At 36.4% G+C, this 25,814-nt stretch overlaps 3 protein-coding genes across 4 annotated transcripts in view; 1 reads left to right on the forward strand and 2 right to left on the reverse strand.

The window, feature by feature from the left end:
- The first annotated feature begins 5 nt into the window (after positions 1–5).
- Positions 6–6,890, forward strand: LOC113491641 (SET and MYND domain-containing protein 4). 2 transcript variants are annotated; one of them, XM_026868715.1, is made up of 3 exons: positions 6–1,488; positions 1,772–1,876; positions 2,692–6,890. In XM_026868715.1, the coding sequence occupies exons 1-3, from the start codon at positions 26–28 to the stop codon at positions 3,140–3,142; spliced, it is 2,019 nt and encodes a 672-aa protein (XP_026724516.1). In that variant the 5' UTR covers positions 6–25; the 3' UTR covers positions 3,143–6,890. The 2 variants fall into 2 exon arrangements, with proteins under 2 accessions (XP_026724516.1, XP_026724526.1); XM_026868725.1 differs by lacking the exon at positions 1,772–1,876.
- An 886-nt stretch (positions 6,891–7,776) lies between these two features.
- Positions 7,777–25,814, reverse strand: part of LOC113491672 — a 58,714-nt gene continuing 40,676 nt past the window's right edge. Inside the window, exons 2-7 of the mRNA XM_026868760.1 lie at positions 22,868–23,073; positions 21,650–21,803; positions 18,287–19,549; positions 13,322–14,530; positions 10,269–11,234; positions 7,777–9,477 (exon numbers count right to left, since the gene is read on the reverse strand). Coding sequence (XP_026724561.1) covers positions 8,014–9,477; positions 10,269–11,234; positions 13,322–14,530; positions 18,287–19,549; positions 21,650–21,803; positions 22,868–23,073 — 5,262 coding nt within the window. The 3' untranslated portion in view covers positions 7,777–8,013. The remainder of the gene's footprint in view (positions 9,478–10,268; positions 11,235–13,321; positions 14,531–18,286; positions 19,550–21,649; positions 21,804–22,867; positions 23,074–25,814) is intronic.
- LOC113491654 (protein 5NUC-like) lies at positions 15,027–18,181 on the reverse strand. The gene has a single exon (XM_026868737.1). The coding sequence runs from the start codon at positions 17,106–17,108 to the stop codon at positions 15,645–15,647; it is 1,464 nt and encodes a 487-aa protein (XP_026724538.1). The 5' UTR covers positions 17,109–18,181; the 3' UTR covers positions 15,027–15,644.

The following is a 25,814-nucleotide window of genomic DNA, read 5'->3' on the forward strand; positions in this document are numbered from 1 at the left end:
GATGAAACAATAAAAAGTAATCAATATGTATCCACTTGATAACCTCGAATACACAATTGATTCTATTTACAAACAGCTGTTACAAAAGCTCACTGAAGAAAATAAAATTCACCATGTCTCCCAACAATTACTGGCTATGGCAGAGAATGAAGAGAGGGTCCTCTTTGTCTACAGTTTTCTCAGAGGTTATGGACTCATACCACTTTTGCTGAAAGTAATGAAGTGTGATTATGTTTCCACACATTACCGTAACCTTGGTAACCAATGTTACCAAAGAGGATCTCTCTATGAAGCACTCCAGTATTATAACATGGCTCTATGCTTTGCTCCAGTCTTATCTGAAAACTTTTCCTTGGCTATGTCCAACAGAACTGCTGTGCTAGCAGCTTTAAAGAAATATAAAGATTGTTTGACTGACATCAATTTAATATTTACTATACATTACCCTGAAAAGATTAGAGATAAGCTGTTGAAGAGGAAAAACCAGTGCAAAGAGGGCTTAAATCTAAATCCTGAGCCAGATGAGGAAGATGTGGACGATCCAGATTTTCTTGAGGTTCTGAAACTTAATGGTCCTCGGCATAAGAGTTACATAAGTGCAAGCGCCAAACTGAGAGTGGAGTATGATCCTGATATTGGTAGACATGTGATTGCCAATGAAGACATCGCTGTCGGCGAAGTTATTGTGCAAGAAGACCCCTATATTGGAATGGTAATGAAGAATCAGTTGGCTTTGTGCTGTGGTTACTGCTTCAAAAGGAAGCTTACCCTGCGCCCGTGTCCATACTGCTGCTTTACCATGTATTGCGACAAAGAATGTGGAGATAAGGCATGGGAAGAGTACCATATGTATGAATGCCCAATGATAGCAACTTTGTTAAGGATGAATTTCAGCAAACTAGAAATGCTAGCATTGAGGATTACAATCAAAGCTAGGACTGATCACCAAGACTGGGAATGTGTGTTTGCCTCGGTGTTGGATGCAGAAACACTTCTCTACACTAATCACTGGGGACATGTGATTGTCGATGGAAATCAAGGAGATAGGTGGGTGTACGACTCCCAATATTACAGCTCTATCCAAACACTCTGCACAAATGATGAAAAGAGAGATATATCAGATATATTCCAGAAGAGTGTCAGTGCTGCAGTACTGTTGCATTGCCTAGCTGTCGTTAACTTCAACAAGCTTGACGGTGGCGATATATACATGAAACAAAAGATCAAGCGCTTTGCTGCAGGAACACTTTTGTTGCACATGATGACCGGTCCAACTAATATGCACAGCATTACTGCTAATGTTGAGAATGAAAGCGGTAACTTTGTAGATGAGTACAACTTAGGAATCGCCCCTTATGCTTTCCTGAGCTTGATTAACCATTCCTGCTCACCAAATGTGGTGAGGTACTCCAAACTGGGCACTACTCGGATGAGTCTGATTGCACTTCGCCCTATTAAGAAAGGGACTATGATTGTGGACAACTACGGGTAAGAGAATAGTCAGATTATCTATAGATGTGTATTTTTTTGCGTAGTTTTTATTTTTTGTGACAACGCATGGCTCGCTTTCGTAGTTCGATCGATTGAATAACTAGGTACTCGTGACTAACGAACCGACTAACAATTTAGTTTGCATGGATGTTTCAATTGATCGAACAAATGGGTTCTTAGGATCCTTAGGTGTTGCACAGTAGTCTGGAGTGACTAGAATGGCTAGAATGTTTTGGATTTGGATGTTATCTAATGTTCGGCTACGTTTAATTGGAATTAGGTACGACGAGGTGCCACGTGACGACGACAGGATGGATTCGACGGTGATCACTGTGTGGGAGCCAAGCGAGCAAGCTGTAAGCGCTTGCAACGGACGGAACCAAAAGTAGATTCTTTTTCTCAATTATAGTCTATAAAGATGGGTTTTGTGCTTTAGGGAGTTGTCCATGCCTCAGTAATATCGCAGTTGTGGAAGCGGGACATATTATAGCGGTGTCTCTCTCCTACAACTGGATAAAAGATATGGCGTTGGTCGTTTGGATCATTGTTAGAAACGCACAGTCAAATGTCTTGAGATAATTTCCTTTACAATGTAGCAGGAAGTGCGTCATTTTCACGTGAAGGATGTCGTGACGTTTAATTTCAAACTGTCAGTGATACTCATAAAATAATTGTAGCCAGGTAGACTAGGTATGTAACATAATGGCCAGTTTTTTTACTATCGTACTAGCTCACCGTGGTTTTGCGATTTAAGATGTTATATGTACATATGATATGTTTAAGGCTATCAAAGTCGAGGAGGCAGCTATTTATATTGTATAGATACTTAGTACTTTAAGTTCCTTTTATGTAATTACATACGGGGTCTTTACTGAAGGGATCAGGGGTCAGATATTTTCCAGAGGATGTTGTTATATTTTTGACTGAATGAATAATTGATGATGTTCAGCGTTCGAATACATAATGTCCTTGAATATTAACACAACCACGAGGCCTTATGGGTCGACTGTTAAATAACAAAACGTTAACATTTACCTATTAATATTTCGCTTAAAATAATACTAGTTTAGCTTGCCTAATACACAAAACCTAACATGCCTATGCGTTTAGTTCGAGTTCAATTACTCCTATGCAATATTAACGATTTTATTGAATTTTACGACTAAACAGTACTCTAATATTATTGGAATGTGTTTCCAGAGCCCACCATGCTATCCACACTCGCGACGAGCGTCAAGCTATACTGAAGTCTCAGTACAAGTTCCTCTGCGAGTGCGAGGCCTGCATCAACGACTGGCCGCTGTACCAGAACCTGCCCGTGGTCCAGAACCTCCCAGAGGCCATTGCCAAGAAGAAGAACGAGCTTCTGAGCAGCGAAGTCATCGAGGCCTTGCAGAAGGGCGATCACGACCGTGCCACTAAGCTGTACAAACCGCTGTGTGAGTTAGCTACAGATTTAGATCCTTATATGCCTTGCCAGGAGTTAGCTGAGTGCCAGGAGGCCATGAAGCAGTGCCTGGCCATCATGATGGGCGTGTTGCCTCATGGCTTCACCAAGGTTGTTGACTGGGAGGTGCCCCCACCCCAAATGCCGGGCGCGCCGGTCATGTCCCGCTTCTATACCGGGTACGGGGCACAGGATTTGAATTAAATTCTTTTATTTAGCTGGCCTAAATACTTTTTTTTGTGACTACTGCTTTGCGTTTGATTTTATTTCTTTTTCTTGCGAAAAGCCAGCCAGCAATGCGATAATTTTAAAATTAAATTTAGATTCTCGTTTTTGCTTTTGCTGAATTTGTTTTTCTGGGATAAATTGTGAATTGACTAAGTGGCTGATTAAAAGGCCATTTTTTTTTCGTTTTTTAATTTTTTTATTATTTTGTTTTACTGATAAGGTCTTTATTCACTTGGAAATGCGGGATGTTTCTTATATATTTTTATCTTTGTTTATCGCACAAAAAACTTTGTTATATAAAAATATGGTTAGGTTCAAAACTGATATTATGCTGTGAGCGACAAAAATATATTTTGGTTAAGTTAATACCCATACCATGTTTCTAGTCCACAATAGTATTTTTAGAGTAAGTTTATTTAAACGTTGACTGGGTATTTATCGAAATGAGAGAAAATTGAAGACTTTTGATAATGACAGGGATATACTATTATGTGAACCCAAGAGCTTTGTCGGCCCTAGAGGGAGTTGGGGTCGAAATCACAACACTTTCTGTTTTCTTTTTAAGTTATATGTCAGAAGTTAAACTTACCTAGTAAATAGGTAGATATTTGATGTGATTAGGATTCAAATATGACTACCAGTAGTTTAGTTAGTGTCTAAATTCGCGAACTCTATCGACAATCATTTTATACACGAAACAATGAAAATGAAGTACATATGTTTATGTAAAAGATATTGCGAAGCGACGACTCGTAGTTGTAGTTTTACGGCCATCTTGTGAATGCTATGTATGCTATTGTCGATAGAGGGCGCTAATAATATTCTACCTTCTGAAATCAATTGTCTAGTATGGCGGCGAATAAAACCTTGGAACTATGTAACTTGAAACAGAATACATTTCCTAATAGAATTGACGCTCGTATTGATTGTAATTTCAGAAGCTAATTAGTCTCCTATAATGTCTACTGACTTTTGATGTCTATATTATTGTGTGTATTTTTCTAGACATGTGCTAATTAGTAGCCATATCTATTTGCCATAGTTATAGTGTAGGATTGCTGGAGACTTGCTAAGTTTGTTTTATTGATATTAATTTATTAACTATACTACAAAAAATATTTTGGTAAGCCTTTACTTTGTGAATATTGTCACAGAGGATTTTTTTTCTGTTAACAATTATATTTACAAGTCTTTTTCATTTAATTTGGTTCAAATTAAAAAATATATATAGTCATTTGCATACCATTGTATGTTCACTATTTTGCTTGTTTTGTATAAAGAGATGTAAGTTAGTATTTACAATACACCTACAGGTACCAATATAGCTGATTGATTTTCCAATGCTCTAAGAATTAATATAACACCGGTTTAAAATTTAGAATCTTAGGGAATAACTCTCTATATAGAAAATATAATCATATTGCATTTAGAAGTAACTTAATCGATCAACTCTTTATAGCTTTTCGTTTTTTTTTAATTTGTGTTCGGTATATAAAAGTTATATTATCATTTGTGTGATCTCCAGTAATAGAAAAGTATGTCTTATATATTAGTAGTAAGTGTGTCTATCGAAAAGCATGAAAACAGGGTTTTTTATAATTTTTGAACGATGAGGTTGTTTATAAAGTGTGATGTTTAGAAATTGGTCTTCAGGTCTACGACACCTATAAGGATTTTTCAACATCTTAACTTGCAAAGCTTTTGTTTCAAAACCAAAAATTAATGTGCCATTTAAGAATTTGTGCAACACGTATATCGGCATCGGTTTTAACTGTAAGAGATCATTGCTATACATAACATGCACGAGAGTTTTGTCCTGGCGACACCCATTTTGAATCATAGACAATACAAAATGTCACTTGTCAAACTTTGACAGTTAACTGTAATATTCGCTATGGTTTTGAGACCAAACTTTGTGGGTAATTGAGTAGACCTGAGTGTTTGGTGCCTAAATTTTTATGGAATGCTTAGAGAACATCTTAGATGTTGGGTGGTGGTGCTTACGTGATGCGAAATGACTAGTTGGTATGGTTGACTTCTCCTGGTACTTACATTGTCCCTGCCCAGCTTTGCCATGGGCTTGTTAGTTTGAGTGTGAAGTCTTTGACAATTAATTGTCATGGTTATTCTTATTTCATTCAGGTCATTTTATTATGATTGCCAGCTTATACTCGTCTCACTGTGGTCACAGGCCTCTTCCCATATGCGGAAGGTTTAAAGTATATTGTATAACTCAAAAAAGGGGTATCGGCCATTTTACCTAAATGATTAGACGGGCTTTGCGACTTCAATGCCTGACTGTACTGCAAACTTATGGATACAGCTGCTGCATTTCTAGAATATGGTCAATAAATAAGTACCTACTATATATCTATCTCTAAAAAAATAGCAGGAAGTAGGTACCAGGAGCTGGAAGTAATGAATGGAAAAGAATGAACGAAGAAATGAAGGGAATTGAAATCGAAGACGGGTTTTTTTTCTTTACCTGTAGTTCTGCCTGTATTAAATAAGGTAACACATGCATAATTAATCATTTAATCATAGACTTTAAAATTTTGTCTTTTAAACAGTAGGTAAGTGTCAACAATATAAACTTGATTGTCTACGATATATCATTGTCTTTTCAGATCTAATTGTTGAATGTTAGTAATTAATTGATATTGTAGGTTAAGAGAACACCATGTATGTTGTTCTAGAAGAGTATTTGACTTCTTCAAATGTTAAAATTGTTCGAACAAAATGGCGGTTATACATAACCTATTACATGGAGTTATGTTTTTTACAAGCTTTAATAACAAGGTTTTTCGGAAGTTTTACAGCTTAAGTGACTTAACAGTAATCTCGCTATCAGTTATTGTTTAAAAACAATGTTCCTTTTTGTACTTATTAGATTTATGTAACGTTTATAATTTATTATCTAGTTATTTTATTGTAAGCAAAATTTTTATATTAGCTAACTTAGTTAAGTCACTTTTACTAACAATTATTTAATAGTTTTGGACTTTAATACGTTTTATTTTGCTGTAATTTAGTAATAGACATTCTATATTGACATTGTTTTGTATTTTTTTTCTGAAGTAGTCTATTACTCTTGTCGTTAGTCGTGTCTTACACCTGACACTTAGTTTTTAGTATATTTAAGTACTATTAATATGGTAAGCCCAGTACTATTAATATGGTAAGCCCATTCTCGCATTCACAGGTTTAGTTCCATCTACAATAAAAACTGCATAAACAAGACTTAAATGAAAAATAATCATCTTTGAAAATGTTCTTTAACAGGGGCCTAGGCAATATCATGTCACATTGTATCGAAAACAATTTAAAAAGTCCGAGTATCTTTTTTGACAAGTCAACAGTTAAGATTTTATAAATTATATATATTCAGGGTTTGGGCTCGGAGAAATGAAACTTGTCCGTAGAAGACCTTCTACGACTTTTAAAACTAATGCAGTTGTTGAAGAGCGACACCGATAGATGTCGGTAGTGCGCTGACACGGTTTCACAACTGCAATTATATCAATAACCATATGACGTCACTAGTCACTACACGACACTGGCAGAAGTTCACAAGAGCTGGTTGCCATAAAAAAGGTATATGACGAGACCTAGTGAAACAGTAATGGTTCTAAACTGTGAATTGAGACTACATAACGTAGTGTAGGAATGTCTACTATTTTGTATGTTTACTCTACTTTCTGATTAAAATAATATGTGTGGAATATAACTGTGTTTTTATTTCTTAATATACCGAACATTTCCTAATACGATCATAACTTTTATTTTAATATAATTTGGATTATTGTAAGCCATGGGGTATTTGAACATAATATTTTTATTTATAAACAATTTATTGATTTTAAAACTGTTTTCTTTTAATAGGTCGATAAATCATGATACATGGATATTGAAGTCTATTTTTTTTTTGTAAAAGCCCAATTTTTTTTATCAATTTTTTATTTCCTCTTCTGGCTTACAAACATCCAATATCTATATGAATTGTACAAAACTTAAAATTTTATAACTATTTTAATTGCCTTTACTATGTACTTCGTAAGAGGTAGACTACAAAGAGAGATGCCATTATAACAAAACAAAAATAAATATTAATAAATAAATTGCTAACAAGCTGCCAAAAAGCTAATACCAAAACATCACATTTTGTACGTACCTAAATAGTTTAAATTATCACATACAATGGAAAATACTACATAACAATAATAAATACTCGAATAATCATCTATAATATTTTTTTAACAACAAAAACATACCCGACTTCTAATACAAGCCAAACTTGATGTTTTTTTATGGAACTAAAGAGGTTCTAAGATAAAAAAAAAAGAAAAATACAGACGAATTGACAATCCCCTCATTTCTGAAGTCGGTTAAAAAGCAAGTGCATGAAACTAAACTAAATTATAAAAAATGCACATAATTAAGTATGAGTATCTATAAAACATAACAAAAGACTAATAACATAACAATATTTATGAGTAAAAATTGATTCTATAAAGCGCTCAACGTTACAAACATTTCTACATAGTACGCTAAAATTTCCCGAATTTAATAGTATTGTTACAAAAACTTGAAAATATTAATATGAACTAAAATAAATATAAAACAGTTTGACTTAACTGCCCCCTCTACCCACGTGACGTTTCTACAATCAATAACGTCAATGGAAAACGAATGTGTTTAGATAACAGGAAACAGTCATGTGACTTATCAAAACTAAATGTCTTTTTCATGTTGGCTAGAGGGTCTGGTCTCTCAAACAATCTACCTACTCGTTATTTTAACACTGGTTCCTTAAAATCCTAGACTAATATTTTTGAAATTAAACTAAGTTACATTTTCAATGAGTATTGGGTTAGGACTAAAACGGTAAGTACGAAAGCCCAGTCGAAAACTTTAGTTGTGATTCCCGAGTTTGATCTCCTGCCTTCACTTTTAACGTTAGATCTATCCATGTCTATTCTATCTTCATTAAGTACTTTGATACGTCCATCTACTTCATTATCTACGGGACTGTATTTACTAAGATAGTATAAAACACTATCCAATTCGTTGTAATTAACAGTTTCTTTAGGTAGGTCCATAAACATTTCGTATCCATCACCACCGTTCGCTAAGAAAGTTGGCATTAACATTTTATACTCATATTCATCTTGAATGTCCTGTAATTCATTGAAGCCGCAGTTTGAACACACCGCTCTTGCTTTAACAACTCGAGATCCGACAGGTCTGGATAAGTCGTAGGCTACTTCCATACCTGACAATTGTTGGAATTGTCCTGTACTGTCTATGACGCGCCATGTCGACACAGAATGCTCTAGACTTTGTCTAAGTATTGATCCATTCATGGATGCTATAGCTAACGTGTCAGAGAATGGCAGGACGGTGATCCAATCGCCTCTCGTAAGAGTGAATGGCGTAGGATCCTCTCCAGGTAAGTTTATGGAATGGTCTATCGAGGTTCGTATGCGACCTCCTTGCACCAAGGCTATGTTCACGTCAGGGTATTGCTCGTGATACTTCTCCCTGGTAAAATTCAACATAGCATCAGTAATGAGGTCACCTAAGTTGCATTCTCTTAGGCGACAATCCCCATTTAGGTAAACTAATGAACTTCCAACAACTTCATTGTTTATACGATCGACATCGTTCCGGTATTTATCTATTATTTCAATTAGTTCTGGGTCCCTAGGTACGTCTTTGTCTAGTAGTATGGGTGTTCCATCGCATTTGATTATTTCACCAGCTGAATCAAAAACTAAATGCAGTTTTCCCATGTATTTGGTATAGGCATAAGCTTGTACTACTCTGACGATTCTCCCGTCTGCTTGTTCTATTTCTGTTGGGTACGGTCCTTGGGGTTCTTCTGGTTTTTCAGAAGTAGTATTATCGTTCCATAGGAATGTATTCGAGTGGCCTCCGATGACCAAGTCGAGATCTTCAACATCTCTCGCGATTTCTAAATCTTTCATAAAACCTGAATGGCCTAAGGCTATCAATATGTTGACGCCCCGTTCTTTTAGCTTCTTCACTTCTCTTTTCAAAGCTGGTACCTCATCTATATACTCTACATCGTTTCTTGGAGCGAGGAACTTTGTCTCTGGAGTAAGGTATCCAATGATACCAATTTTAACGTTATTTTTTATGATAACTATTGATTTGTATAAGTTGCTCTCTGCCTCTAGTTTTGGTACTTTGTTTAATATGAGGTTGGCTGCTAATACGGGTGAACTCAAGTTTCTAATGAACGGTATAACGCCGTCCACAGCTTCGTCGAATTCGTGGTTACCGAGTGACTGAAAGGAAAAGCTGATGTTATGTTACATTTCATTTCAATATAAGAAATTATTATTAAAATAAAGTATGGTATGATTTAACTTTACGAATAATGAACAAGGAAGGAAGCAATGGGCTTAATAATATGTAATGATATTATAATTTGTTTATACCTACTGATTAATAAAGGTTTAATCAGGTAAATAAATAAAAACAAACCGGGCATATTGTAAAAAGTATTTATTTGTAAAAGAAAAAAAAAAACACTTGTAGGATACTTTGATTCAGTCACCTTATTATTAGTTAATACTGAAATTAATTACTAAAATATCATTCAATTTCAGTCTGTATTGCAAATTAATAACTAAAAGTGTTGTACTGTACGAGCTTAAGCAATAACTAATCTAAGTACGGCAAAGAGGATTGACAATATCGACAACTTTGTTGTATAAGAGGAACTTCTATTATTTTCACGTATAAGAGTAATACGTCCTTCAATTTGTGGGTAAATTGGACTATGATGCGTTACGTAATATTCCGTTGAAATCAATTCATTGTAGTCTAAAGTACGGGTTGGCAATCCTTTGAACATCGAGAACCCATCCCCGCCAATAGCAACGAAATTAGGCATTATGACCTTGTAAACGTCTTTGTCAAGAATTTTGGAGAATTTTGGTACGCTGCAAGCCCAACATCTAGCCTCGGCACTGACGATCCTGGATCCAGGGGGTTTAGTCAAGTCGTATGTGACCTTGATGCCAGAGTACTGAAGGAACTCCCCCGATTGTTCGAGAAGGTTGTAATTAGCGACCGAATGTTCTATCATTTGTAAAAGGATGCTGCCATTCACTGTCACTGTGACGGCTCTGCCATCGAATGGCATCACCTCTAACAGGTCCCCTTTTGTTAAATTAGTTGGCAATCGAGCGTGAGCAATCGATGATCTTATACCGCCACCTTGAATGATAGCAATAGGAGCATCCGTCCAATGTTCCCCAGTGTATTCTGATGCGTATTTAAATACCATCGCGTCGGTGATCAAGTTACCCATGTTGCACTCGTCGTTTTGGCAGTTTGTGGAATCCAAAATAACCGAAGTGTACCCTAAAACTTCTTCAGTAATGTTGAGAATATTGCCGCGGTATCTGTTAATGATTTGGAGAACATCTTCGTCTTGGGGTATCGCTTGGTCTAGTATGATGGGCACTCCGTCCGCACTGATCAATTCTCCGTCGGAATCGAACACCATATGGAGCTTACCTAAGTATTTTGTATAGGCATATGCTTGAACCACTGGTACTCGTCGCCCTGAAGCTTGGGTCACGTATGTAGGATAGGCACCTACTGACTGCTCTGAATCCGGGCTGGTGCCATTCCATAAGAATGTGTTCGTGTGGCCACCAATGACTAAATCTAAACCCGGGACCTTTTTGGCAATTTCAAGATCTTTAAGATACCCTGAATGACCGACTGCAATAATAATATCAATTCCTTGACTTTGCAGTTGTTTCACTTCTTCTTTGAGCGCTTCGATTTCATCTCTGTATTCCACATCATTGGGCACTGCTAAGACCTTGGTGTCTGGAGTTAAGTACCCGACCACACCAACTTTGCGGCCAGCTACGTCGAGGACTACGGACTTCTTAAGGTTAGTTTCTGAGGCAAGTTCTGGCACTTTACTAAGTATAAGATTGGCGGCTAGCACTGGGCATGTCAAGTTTTTAATGAAGGGTGTCAGCCCGCGGACTCCATTGTCGAACTCGTGATTTCCAAGAGACTGAAACAAAAAGACGCAATGTAATAAGAATTCATCACGTGCATAATGTGAGCTCGATCTGAAAGCAGTATCTAGTTTGTAAAAGCTAATTAGGGCTCCCGCCTGTTTTTCCGGCCACTCTACGTTTGAATAAGTACATGCCAGCGTCAGATTTCAATGAGTGTAGGTATGTCCGAATGTACTTCAAAATTCGAGCTTCAAAGAGAAAATTTGCCGCTTGTGAATGCATTGAAACTTTGAAACACGGGGTGGTTAGCCTGCATGATACGCGCACGTGTATATGTGAGGCAGCATCATTCAATCATCGTGATTACTTTGTTCGGACATATTTTGTGTCGGCGCTCAATTGCAGTTTTATTGATTGGATGGTGCGGTGTATTACTGTACCTATATGATGTATGTGTGGGTCATGTACTGTCTGTTCACGGTTTTTGATAGCGATACATTCGGTGTGTGTTTTCATAATTTGCTTGCGAAGTATTTAGAGATACCTACCGTGTTTTACGCTGAGAGTGGTTTTGGCTTGTGTTTTTTGTAACGTTTACAGGCTAAAGTTCAAACAAACATTGATAAATTATTTACTATATTATTTTAAATTGTAACATCACCTTATCCTTATTCTATACTATACATAATTTGATCATTTACAATAAATACAGGGAAATTAATTTAATGGAAGCACATAATCTCTTAAGTAATATTGGTTAACATCTAGGTATACTTAATACTGAACATTAAATGCATCGCAGTAGCTACCCTTGTTTGAACAGGCTTCGGCTTTTAGCTTAAGCTACTCCATAAGTACCTTAATATTCTTAAGGGGATGTATCCTGCTTTGCTTTGAGCAAAACAAATGAACAAACGACATTATCTTTTGTTTGAAGTTTCTTACGTGAATACATTGTGAAGCCGCCTATTAACTAGACAATATTTCACTATTTTACAATAGATTTTATAACTACTTGTAGAAACTAACTTATAAAAGAAAATGTGACAATAGATTTAAAATTATAACCAATTTGTTTAGTCACTTAAAAATGGAAAACGGTCTTGGTGTCTATATGTCAAAATCACTTTAGAAAATTGTGTCTAAAAAACAATTTAAAGCAAAAAAGGTAACCATAACGAATTAGTTTTTTTTTTGTGTTGCGGTGGTTTTACAAACTTACAAATCATATGCACAAGAATACCCAGTTCCAGAACTAGCATTCGTCGATTACACAAATGCTTGTCCTACGCGGAGATCAAACCCGCGACAGGACGCGCGCAATGAGTTGGGTGTGGTGACCTCAACCACTCGACTATCCGTGCAGTGCAATTTACTGAAATATATAAGTCGTTTATTTATTTAATATGTGTCTGTATAGAAATTGGCATATATATTATTTACCTTTTTTAAGCATTCTAAGCAAATGGTGTCTACCTGGGCCCCGATTCTGCTATTATACAATGGCGGATGAATGAATGGCAATTGGATTAAATTTGAAATTATTCCTATTCTCTTAAGTATTTTGTCAATAAAATAATTGGAAGTTAATTATATTGACCTTGAGTATACCGTCCAGTACTGAATTTACAATTTTTATGTAGAAAAAAGCTTAAGAAAATACGAAAATTGACATTTTAAGCCAAATTTCATTCATTCATTGGCCGTTGTAAATAGCAGAATTGGGGCCCTGTTTGCTTTACAAATAATTGGTACGGGAATAAACATAAACATACAAAAAAAAAACAAATGAAATTATCTAAAAGTGAGAATAATGAACTAACTAAATAGGTAACTTTAATTTACTAATTCGTATTCTGAGATTTCTTATTACATCGTAATAAAATAAAGATTTTCCCTTGCAACTATCAATTATTTTGGGGTGTACGTAAAAAATCAGCGTCTATCATAAAATAATCTAATTAACAAAAAGAGAACATATTAATAATAGCACAGCTACTGCAGACAATTTTGGATATGAAGCTGAGTTAGACAATTTATCGAGATTTTTTATTATGATTCGCCCTTCGGTTGAAGGGTATAACGGGCTATGGTGAAGAATATACTCCTCGACTGAATCCAGTTCGTTATAATCTAGAACTGTCGAATGAATGTCATTTAACATTGAAAAGCCGTCACCTCCCATGGATAGAAACGCAGGGAGCAAGATGTTGTATTCATCTGTGTCATTCATAATATGATAGTCGGGTCTCAAACATTCACCGCAACGCGTGTAGACTCGAACCACCCTCGATCCGGGGGGTTTAGCAAAATCGTAGACCACCATCATCCCAGACATCTGCAAGAACTGTCCCGGGGCATACGCGGGATTGTACTTTTTCACACTATGTTCCAACATATCGAAGATAATACTTCCATTCACTCTCCCTTTCACTATAAACCCGTCGAATGGCATCACTCGCAAAAGGTCACCTTTAGTAATATTCGCTGGTAACGTATTATGAGCTATAGATGCTCTTATTCCACCTCCTTGGATGACTGCTATGGGAGCGTCCGTCCAACCGAACCCTCTGTATTCTGATGCGTACTTATGTATAATAGCATCAGTGATCATGTTCCCCATGTTACATTCTTTCAAGCGACAGGACTGGCCTTCTAAAACAATTGAAGTGTTACCAACAACGGTTTCTGTTATTTGTGTAATATCTCTGTGATAACGCTCAACAATGTCTAATACTTCAGGGTCTTGAGGTATAGAGCTATCTAATAATATAGGGTTTCCGTAATTACTGATCAGTTCCCCGTCTGAATCGAATATTAAGTGCAGTTGTCCAAGGTATTTTGTATACGCATAAGCTTGTACCGCGGGAACTAGTCTACCGTTGCTCTGTTTCACTAGAGTTGGATATGGTCCTTCACTCCGTTCTGCATCGGGACTGGTACCGTTATACAAAAATGTGTTAGTGTGTCCGCCTATCACCAAATCTATATCTTCCACTTCTCTGGCTATTTCCAAATCTTTTTCAAATCCAGAATGTCCAAGGGCTATAAGAATATTGATTCCTTTACTTTTAAGTTGGGCAGCTTCTTGTCTTATAGCTGTAACTTCTTCTATATAGTCGACATTATTTCTTATTGCTAGGACTTTCGTTTCAGGAGTTAGATAACCAATAACGCCAATTTTTCTGCCGTTCACATCAAATGTAACGGACTTCATCAAGTTCTTTTCACCTTCCAGTTCAGGCTCTTTATTAAGGACGAGATTGGCGGCGAGCACTGGGCACGAGAGGTTCTTAACAAATGGTGTCAGACCAGAAACACCGTTATCGAGTTCGTGGTTCCCCAGAGACTGAAACAAATAATAAACAAATGAAACACAAGGTACATAAAAAGGTTAAAAATCATGCAGTCAGTACAGTTGTTAACAAATCAAATACCATTCAGTTTAGTGCTACATTTAATACAAACAACATCAACACGGAAATGCAAAGGTTAGTTAATGAAGAGATGCCAAACATAGAACACTACATAAATATTAATTACGCACACAATAAATAATAGCCATACAATTTGCTGCAGATTCATTCCAAGTAGGCGCAGTCTACTAGATCGTACAAAAGTTAGAAAAACGTGCTCAGTCTGATACTTACAAAAACGCACTTTGAATTAAATCAATATTAAAACATTGCAGAAAAATCTCAAAGGTAAGAAAAATGATTTAGATGAAACCATTTGAAAGAAGAACTATAATAAAAAACAAAAAGCTAAAGACAATTGAAGTAAATGTTTGAGAAGCAAATCAGTTTACTCCAGATATAGTGTAAAAAAGTAAATAAAACAAAACGTTGCAATTGCAATTTTATTCTTAAGTAAATAAAGATACATGGAAGAACCAAAAATCACCGTATTTAGAAGAAAATAAACCCCTTACTTGCCAACACTGACTACGTAGGTAAGTGACATTTCTAAGTATCATTACCATAAAAGCGATATCCTAAACAAACGGAAATGACAGTTCATTGATAGGTCTTTCAGCTTAGACTTGTCACTTCCGTACGTCGAGCGATTGTAGACATACCAATTAAAGATGCTGGCTGCATACGTTTAAAATGATAAAAGATTAGCCCCACTTGGTACACTCTTTGAAACACGTACCTTGCCTATTTGCTTATATAAAATTCTCAGCGTTAGCTTTTAGTTAATATCATACTAATTTTATAACAGTATTATTACTCCGTACAGTATTAGTACTCCACTGACCTTTTCATTACTTCTTCAAAACCAGAATCTTAATTCTGATTTTTTGCCACCCCACAATATGATCACCGCCGTTTTCCTGTAAGGCTAGTTTAGAAGTTTAAGGGAAATTCAGATGAAGTCTTTCATAAGCAGAACTTAAATCAGTTCTCTTCCTTATCAAGGAAAAAAGGAAAAGCTAGTTATACATGAAGCTGCACTATTCATCAGCTCAACATCTTTCCTCTTAAAATAGTAGTATCGTTATTTTGATCTTGATGTTTGATAATAATCCTTCCTTCTATAGCAGGATACAGCGGACTATGACTTGTGATGTATGTTTCTGTGCACTCGATTTCGCTTAAGTGCAAACTGACTTGAGGTAATTCTGTAAACATGTCATATCCATCGCCTCCGCTTGCCAAAAATGCAGGCATCAATATTTTATATTCCTTGGTTTTATTGAGTACTTCGTAAATAGGTCGTGTGCATTCGCCACATCTTACATGAACAGACTTAACTCTTTGGTGAGGAGGCTTTTTTAAATCATAAACTACTTTCATTCCTGACATCTGTAGAAATTCACCAGTTGGAAACAGGGCATTGTAGCGGTGTACGGAATGTTCAAGCACCTTCCGTATATCAATACCAGCTAATTCCACTTTCATCACGGTTCCATCGAAAGGCATCACTCGTAAAACATCTCCTCTTGTGATATTTGATGGTAATTTTAAATAATGAAATGAAGATCGTATGCCGCCGCCATGTACAATGGCTACAGGGGCGTCAGTCCAGCCAACTCCGCTGTATTCTGAAGCATATCTATGTATCATCGCATCAGTGATTACATTACCCATGCTACATTCTTTTGAGCGACAGGATTCACCATCTACAATTACTGAAGTGATTCCTATAACTTTTTCAGTAAGTTTTTGTATATCTTCTCTATATTGGTTGACTATTTTCAATACTGCTGGATCATGCGGTACTGAATCGTTTAAGAGTAACGGACTACCTTCATAATTGATCATTTCGCCATTTTTGTCAAAGTTGAGGTATAAATGCCCGAGATACTTTGTGTAGGCGTACGCTTGGACTACAGGCACCAACCTGCCAGAATCCTGTACCACTAAAGTCGGATACATTCCCTCTGCTACTTCCATATCCGGGGCTTTTCCACTATATAAAAATGTGTTTGTATGTCCTCCTATAACTAAATCGATATCTTCTACCCTTTTGGCAATTTCCAAATCCATAAGAAAACCGGAGTGACCTAAAGCAATGAGAATGTTCACTCCGTTATTTTTAAGCATGGTCGCCTCTTTTCCTACTGCTACCACCTCATTTATGTATTCTACTTCATTTTTAGTTGCTATAAATTTAGTATCAGGAGTTAAGTACCCAATTATACCAATTTTCGTACCGTTAATGTCAATTACAACAGAATTCATGAGATTAGGTTCAGCTTGTAATTTTGGTTCCTTGGTTAGGATCAGGTTTGAAGCTAAAACTGGGCATGTGACATTCTGAATGAACGGAATGAGTCCAGCAACGCCGTTATCAAATTCATGGTTTCCCAGGGACTGAAACAAATAAATAGATACATGCAGTGATGATGGCGGTAAGGTCATGCAAATATACACAAACATACACTCATTTATGAGACACAACATTGACAAACAGGTTAACATTCAGAGGATGCAGATGAACTTCGGTGATAGTATTACATTTGTTGCTAACGCAAAACGACAACTACTAAACTACTAAAACTATTTAGCAAAATGATTGTTCATGCAATTTGATCAAGATTAATATAAAAATGTTGTCGACTGCTAGCAAGATGCGTGATACCGAAATCGGAGCCCATTTCTTTTACTCCAGTTTCGTCTGGCTGGTATACTTAGAGTTAGAATTATGGACACGATATTTATGACCTGAAACCGTATCACCACTTCTCAACGTATATTACGTTGATATTGGAGTTGCGGAAGAGAGATGTCGTTTACGCTTCCACAACTGCAACAGTATTTCTTTAAGACTTGGTGATAAGCCCCCAGGATAAGGTTAAGCTTCATATGTTTAATATATGCAGAAACTTCTACCAATTGAAATATGAATATGAAGAGGAACATTGACAAGAATTCATGAAATTAATACTATTGAACCATTACGCTCAATTATTATTTTATTTATTTATCGAATTAAAAATGATACGTAGTGGTTAGTACAACAGGAGTTTTAAATCTATTACTAGAAAACGGATGCGTTTTTTTAACAACAAAATAAATGAAGTTAGTAAATAATGCTATTAAGTTCAATATTTACGGTACAAGTTCAACATGACATATGTAGTCTGTCTAAAACCTAGAATACGAAAAGTAACACAATATGTTAACACAAAACATATCCTCGCATGCAAATCTAGCATTCAATAATTGTTAGTTACATTTCCAAACATTCTTAATAACATCAGGGATGTATTGTCATCACTTATCCTTCTCACATGATGGAATTTCTCCATATTTACGGCAGCTTCAATTTATGTGTGTTTTCTTCACAAACATTCAAAAAGATTATGAATGTTAAACAAGTAAATGTGCTTCATATTGAATACTTACGTTTTTTTCTAAGGTCCGATGAATTATTATTATCGAGTAAAAGGGGTTTTGATTTTCCCTTAAAACTAAGGAATATAGATAAAATAGAAACAACGTAAAAAATATCAAAAAACGTATTTAATTATATTTCTATAAACGTTATTTTTTTACTCTTTAATATATAATTACATTCTCATATGCAAAAAGATAACAATTAATAGTTGTGAAATAAGAAGCATTGAAGAAGTGAAGGCCGTCGCCGAATTTAGTACAATACGACCGGCCACTTCAGGGTATACTGGTGTTCTCTGCTTAATAGATTCAGCCGTACAAGTTTGCAAATCATAAGGCAATGGTACTCGTGGTATAGGCATCAACATCGAGTATCCAAAAGCGCCATTGGCAAGTTCCGCAGGCATTATAACTTTGTATGTTGCTGATTCGACAATACTAAAGAACTGTGGCATGTTACAGCTAGAACATCTGACAAGTGCTTCCACCAATCTCGATCCAGATTCCTTTTGCATGTCAAACTCAGCACGAATTCCAGAAAACTGCAAGAAACGGCCCGCAGAGTTCGCGTCGTTGTAGTCCGAGACGGAATGTTCGAGAACTTGTATCAAGCCGATGCCAGTGATGGAGAGAGTGACGAGGTTACTCTCCAAAGGTAAAGCAGTGAGGATATCTTCCCTAGTTACGGGGGCAGGACGGTTAGCTGGTGCAATAGAACCTGCAAAAGCCCCACTATGCACGATAGCAATCGGGGCATCAGTCCAATATTCACCCTCGTACTGTAAAGCGTAGTAATACGCGACAGCATCAGCGACGAAATTTCCGAAATTACATTCTTCCAGACTACAAGATTCACCGTCTAGAACAACGGCAGTGTTTCCTAGTGTTTCTCTTTCAAACTTAGCAATAGTGTCTGAGGCAAAAGCTTTGCGTATTTGTAAAGAGGAAGAATCTTCTGGCACTGAAGCATCAAGAAGAATGGGCTCTACATTGTATTCCATAAGTTCTCCATCATCAGTAAACTTAGCAGTTAATCTTCCAAGATATTTATTATAGGCTGTTGAAGAAACTATGGGCACTTGCTTTCCAGACTCTTGAGTTACAACAATAGGCTTATCTGGTGTCTGAGAAACAGTAGTTCCATTCCAATAGAACATGTTCTTATTACCGGCAATGATCAGGTCGATGCCTGCAACCTCTTTAGCTATTTCCATTTCTTTGGTTAGAGTTGAATGACCCAGGGCGATAATAATTTTGACATTTGATGCTTGGAGCTTCTCCACTTCTTCTGTGATGGCCAGGACTTCATCAATGTATTCTAGGTCACCTACATCATTTTCTTCAGGTGTTAGATAACCCACAATACCGACTTTAATTCCATTTATGTCAAACACGGCAGATTTCTTAATATTGATCTTATTTTCAGCGGATTTTATATAAACGTTGCAAGCCAGTACTTCGGTATTCAAGTTTTGTAAAAACGGTGAAACATCTTGCCCTTCAATTTCATTGTTTCCGAGTGACTGAAAAAAATATTTTTTCATGTTAGTTTTATTATTTTTACTTCAATTTACAATTAATTGAAACTAATATTGTTAGTTTGTTAGAATTTTTAGTAGATTTTCTATGTACAAGATATACTATCAAATTATTATTTATTCAAATCCAATACACTTAAAAAATTTAATCTTAAATACTCCCATCACCAAATTACCTTCACCATGATACACAAATGATGATTACATTATTTATTGCTGAAAAACAAGAAAAACGTATTTTATTTTGTTAGAAAAGCGAAATTTAAATGTTAGTATCATTCAATTCTTATCGTCAAAATTAGTATAAGTTAGAAATTACACTTTTGATATCATTGAAAAGTACTTACAATTTCATTATTTCTTACAGCGAAGTAAAATCGATAATCATTGATCAGCGTACTGAATAGCAATAAATATGTCATCAATAAATCAAAACGTCACTACCTATGATAAAAAAGATAATAATTTAAAGTTATGTGTGACAATGGCAACGTAAAAAGCTTAACAATAATCACCGTATACCTGTACACAATTTATACCCAGCATAAAATGACATCAAAACGATGTGAAATGATTTTGAATTATATCTTTACATGAAGTTCCAATAAGGTGATATTTTGTATAGACACGACTGAAGAGAAAACTAATAATAAAAAAGAACATAATAATAACCTCATTTTCTCTCAGTACAGAAATGAGCAGTACCTATAGTAGACATGTAATGATGACTAAGCACTTATGCATGTACACTTTGCTATATGCTGTTCACATGAATTTGCTTACGAGAACAAAAACTGTTAAAATATCGGTTGCTAATGTTGCAAAAAATCAATGATACTGGTATTACATCCCGGAATATATTGCACGTATAGCTAAGTTTAGGTCACACCCCAAGTACATTTGTGAGATCCATGAATGCTTATTCTGAATTTCGATGTCTTAGGCATGTGACTCGAATGTTTGTAAAACCTCCCGCGATACGAGGAATAAATTCCATACTGACTACATTTTAGGGCTTAACCTCATAACCTCTTAACCTAAAAAGTGTTCTTATTATTATTATGACATTAAAGTCCATATGGCACGATAAAGTTTGCCAGAGCGCTAACTGTTGGTAGATAGCATATGCATAGATCGTTACAACGGTTACATCAAAAATCTATCAACAAACGTTCGTATATACTGGAAAAGCTATCAGGAATGCAACCCATGGCGAACAACCGATATATATATACGTAAAATACATAGGTATCAGACCCTGCGTCAATATTTTATGTATCATCACAGCGGACGCGAAAATAAAACGCGACTTGTTTTGCATTTTAAATTGATTGGAGGCTACAAGTTGAAATGAAACAGTTTGCAAATTATACCAGCCGTAACTATCGCATGAGGGGTTAATGTGTTTTAAATGCGATCGCGACTTGCAAATTATGCTCATAACAGATAGTAATGGCAATTTTGTTTTATTGTACTACAGAGTAGGGAGGCTACCTGCCTACCTACACGTTCGATTTGAAGCAAAAACTAGATGCATCCAGCGCTCTTAACGACTAATTCCATGCTTATGCAAATGGACAAGGATTATGCATTTCCCAGAAAAGTCTCGCACAACATTGCTTCTGTTTTATTTTATCTTTGTATTTGTCCCGTTTTCTGCGCTCAGAATACGGAGAAATAATTCTCCCAAGTTTTTGTCCTCCGTCGTAAGCTTGTTATAATGTTGAGCACGTTGCCATGGTGACGCTAATACTTCGCATTGACAGTCCAAGTTTTTATCAAGACCGAGCTTGTTAGAGTTTCAAACTTAAGTATTCCGATGTACAGAAAGTTTACCTTCTTATACGAGTTCTGCTAATTAAAGTAGTTCGGTTCGCTATTTATAAACGAATCGACGTGACTTCAACGTTAGCAATTGAGCTAGAAAAATAATGATGATTGAGATAGTAACAACACATTATGTACAAAAGTTCCGACACCGAGACGCACGGGATGTAACAACTGACGGGCGAAAACGCGGTGAAACACTTAAAGACGAAAAAGTGCGAACGGAAAAGGGTTTTCTGTGATTTTTTGTGTACTCACAACTGCATCTGGTTGTAAAGCGTTGACGAATTCTGCGGCTATCTTCCATTTGTATATCGTAAACCAAGCTGTCCCTGTGTATGTGTCACCAGCGTTTAGGTACAGCACGGGGGGACCCTCCCCGGAGTGGGCAGCTCGGCGCGCTTCCTTCACTCTGGAATTCAACGGTTTGTAGATCAACATTTGGTTTGGAGAGCTTTGACGGCACAAATCTTGAAATAAAAGCAGTACGTAATTCCTAGCGTGTTGTAATAGATGAAGTGGTTGACATGGTTTTTATTATTTTGCATTTAGACATAAATCTGTAAGCTAGTGATGTTCATTCTTTCATTATTATAGTGTTTATATATGTTTTCAATTTATCATCAAATGATGTGCCCTCATCCGTAGAAATACATTCTAAATTACGGTACGAGTTGCTTGATTTTGCCACTATAGGCCCAACGGAGATCAAAATAAGAATAAAAAATATATCAAAAAGTCATATGTTCGAGAAGATTTCAAATACAATATTATCTAACAGTTATGTAAACTGTTCATGGTGTTTTTATGACTTGGCGTATGGTCAGTGATCTCCGTAACATGTTAACAATAAAATTATTATGGCTCCTAGTTATAATACTACAGATATTACGTACAGATAAGATTTAACAGTCGTAAATTTATCTCATCAGATTTTATTTCTTTTATTAAGATAGAGTAACATTTTAAACTCAACTTAAGAAATTACCATTACTATAACGGTTTAAAAGCGTCTGAAGAACGGCCTGTTTGAAATAAAAACATTATTATTTGATTTTGAGACGCTGTAAATCTGAAACTGTATTCTTACTCGGACTGAGACTGTTAATTCTGTGGTGGGGACGAGATACCGCTACACTCGGCATAGAGAGCTGTCTCTCTCCCGCACTGGCAATAAGCCCGTAGTACCAGAAAAAGGTAATATAGCAGTGCTGATAACAATATAGCAGTGCTGTCCATAAGGGTGATCCTCTTTCGTGGGGTGTATCTTTATTTCTAGTGTAGAGTAGAGTTATATGATGGTATTCAGGTATTCGTAAGGCAGCGGGTAGGGATTGGATAGAAAAGGAGAGCTGAAGATCCAGCTCAGTGGTGTTTAATGCGAGAGGCCTCTATTCAGAAATGGACTGAGACTATCTGAGACCGGGTGATGATGATGATGATGATGATCTACTTCCTATTTTTCAAGATACTTACACGTGAGCAACTCTAGGGAAACCTCCGTAACATTTGCCGGCTTCCCTGTCAGCTGTGGTGCAGGCTCCGCTCAGCTGTGAGGTCTGCTCGAACCTCGCGTGCATGTCATTGTTGTGGAGGATGAGCAGCTCGAAGTTGTCGCCAGGAGCCTTGACGATGCTGCCGGCGGAGAGCGCCGCCACGGCCAGGACTGCTAGCAGGACTTTCTGGAATTGTAGAAATAGGTTCCTCTTAGAAAAGATTTTTAAAAGTTTATTACATGGCAGAATTATTATTGTTGGCTCAAGTTAAAGTTGATTATCATGTTAATTCGTTGTATAAAAACATGAAGGAGAAAGCCAGGTCGGTAAATTCTGTTCTATACAATCAAAATTCTGTTCTCCTCCTCTATTTAAAACGCTTTTTGAGACTAGATGGCGTGGTGTGGAAGTTGTGGAATATATTTAAAAAGAAAATCTTTTTTTCTTCTATTTTATTGTTGACATGACATTTTTATTATCCCATTGATAGATAGTACTTTTACGACTTACGCGAGATAACATGTAAGAAGTAGGTAAACAGTTTCTTAATTTCGCGGATATTTAGCGAAGTTACCGCCATCAGCGTCGACCGTGGGAGTCGATCGACTGCGATCGATTACACTGCGTCATCAAATAGATGGGTTGTTACTATTTGAAGGCAATTGGTATCTTCAGTTCGCTATGCGCGTGACTCGATTGATCGATTGGTCGCTGTATCGATCAAATTGGATTCTATTTTGGCGTTAAATTTGTAACAACCTCTAAGATTTTCTGGAAAATTTAATGCTGACGAAATCTTATTCCATATTCCAAGAACCTAGATTTCAGTATCAGTTTCAGATTTTTGTTACGAGATGCGATGGTATGGATTCTGTAGATATAATTGTCGGGTTTTCTAGAGAATAATTTAATTTAGTATTTATGATTTTTTAAGTGGAATTAAGTTAATTGGTGTTTAAAGTCGAGACGCTGCTTTTTAATATAATAATAAATAATCATAACATTGATTGACGTAATGACGTCATACAATTGATGGTTTGAAGCCCAGGTTTACCTTTATTGCTCATTATTTTTTATTAATCGCCCTTGTTCTAAGATAGTCTGATAATCTATATATCTGAAAATATACTTCTATCTTTCGAGTTTTTAAACTAGTGAAGTTGATTTTTTTTTCATTTTTCTTGTTGTATTTTTCTCAGTGCGTTGGGGACTGTCCTGTCAAGTGACCACTCTTCATAAAGAAGCAAATGAGTAACACAAAGGGCTAGAATCATTAGCAACAAGAACAAAACGTTAGTTTTTTAACGTTTTTTTTAATACAAGATGGTTTACTTTCTAATTGTTACTAAAATTATGAAACTTATGGCGTTTACTTTAAGAACTACAGATACAAAACAAGTTTATATAAATGGTCAGTAGCGAATCAAACTCGCAATGCTGAGGGTTCCGTACGAAATGGCTTAAGAAAAACAAATCGCTTAAGAAAAACCACCCTTGCTTTTTGTTTAAGCGGCAACAAAAACACATTAAATTAAAATAGATCGTCGAACTCAAAACAAGTTCGTTATCAATCAAGCGAGTTTCTGTTGCAACACTAATTTTTATTGTTGGATATCGATGTCACATCATTTCAATTATGAAAAAGACCTTTGTATTCGGTTGTACATACGTCAAGCTCGGTGTACATGTACCGTTAATTAGCATATGTACAGATATGTACAGACATGCACATAAGCTGGTAATTAACGATGGCAGCGCATATAACATGGACAGCGGCGGAGTCGCGAATCAATGACGCTGTATATAGGTATATCTGTGTCCGTACTGTAGCTATGGTGGGGTTTTTCCTCGAATTGGCTGAACTGAATAAACGCAGTGCGCTTAGGGTTGTCACTTAACAGGTTACGATGTTTTTCAGTAACTAGAGCTTGTAAGGGTAATGTGAGTGGTAATTTTTCTACATCCAATATGCTATGTTTTTACCGATGAACATCTTTAGAGTTAGCGTTATGCAAGGAAGAATTAAAGAAGAAGACAAAATAAAAAATAAACCTTAATCATTTTATAACCCGATTTAGAATTAAAATCCTTTATTCAGGTTGATACTCTAATCACTAATGTAAAAGTATCATTCGTTTAAATTTCCAAACAGTGACTCGTCATACGAACTTTTTAAACACAAATAGTTCCAACTAATTTCAAGCGAGTGTATCCCGGGCAAGTGCCAACCCTACTAGTTGTACCTCGATATAGGTTTTTGGGTGCGTTTTATCGACGTACGCGGGAGTTATTCAGTTTTACCAGGCCGCGCCGACCTCACGCGTGTGTGCAAAGCGTAACGCACCTGTAGTGGTGCCCTGACCGACACACACACGCAAACCCTGTTTATACAGACAAAAATGATAATGCGAATTCACTGATGAACTCTTTTGTCTATTGGGAGAGATGATTATGGTTGATGCTTGTTGTTTTAAGTCAGGGATTGATGAGGACTAGGTTTGATATTTAATAACATAGCTAACTATACCCAAAACAGATAATAAGCCTTTAAAAAATATACTGGTCAAATAAGGTTTGATATCAAATGGAATTATTAATGCAACAATACATATTGCCGGCAAAAAGAGAAGACTTCTACAATCTGGAGGGCTGGAGACTTACCATTAGCTCCTAATGTAGACTAATGCAATTGTGGAACCGTGACAAAGCAATGCACGTCATAGAGAGGGGTCTCTCTTCCGCAACGGCAATAATATTACTTTAAGAGGTGGTGGTTAGCCTCCAGTGGGGACGGGGGGACGGGGTGCGGTAGTGTAGTCCAGTAAGATTAAACTGATTTGAAATTAAAAAAGGATTAAACAGCTAATAACTTTCGTGGATCGTTCAAAAGCTTGTCCTACGCGGGGATCTACCCGAGGCACAGCTAA

Source organism: Trichoplusia ni, chromosome 1 (assembly GCF_003590095.1).
Source record: "Trichoplusia ni isolate ovarian cell line Hi5 chromosome 1, tn1, whole genome shotgun sequence".
Classification (NCBI taxonomy): domain Eukaryota; kingdom Metazoa; phylum Arthropoda; class Insecta; order Lepidoptera; family Noctuidae; genus Trichoplusia; species Trichoplusia ni.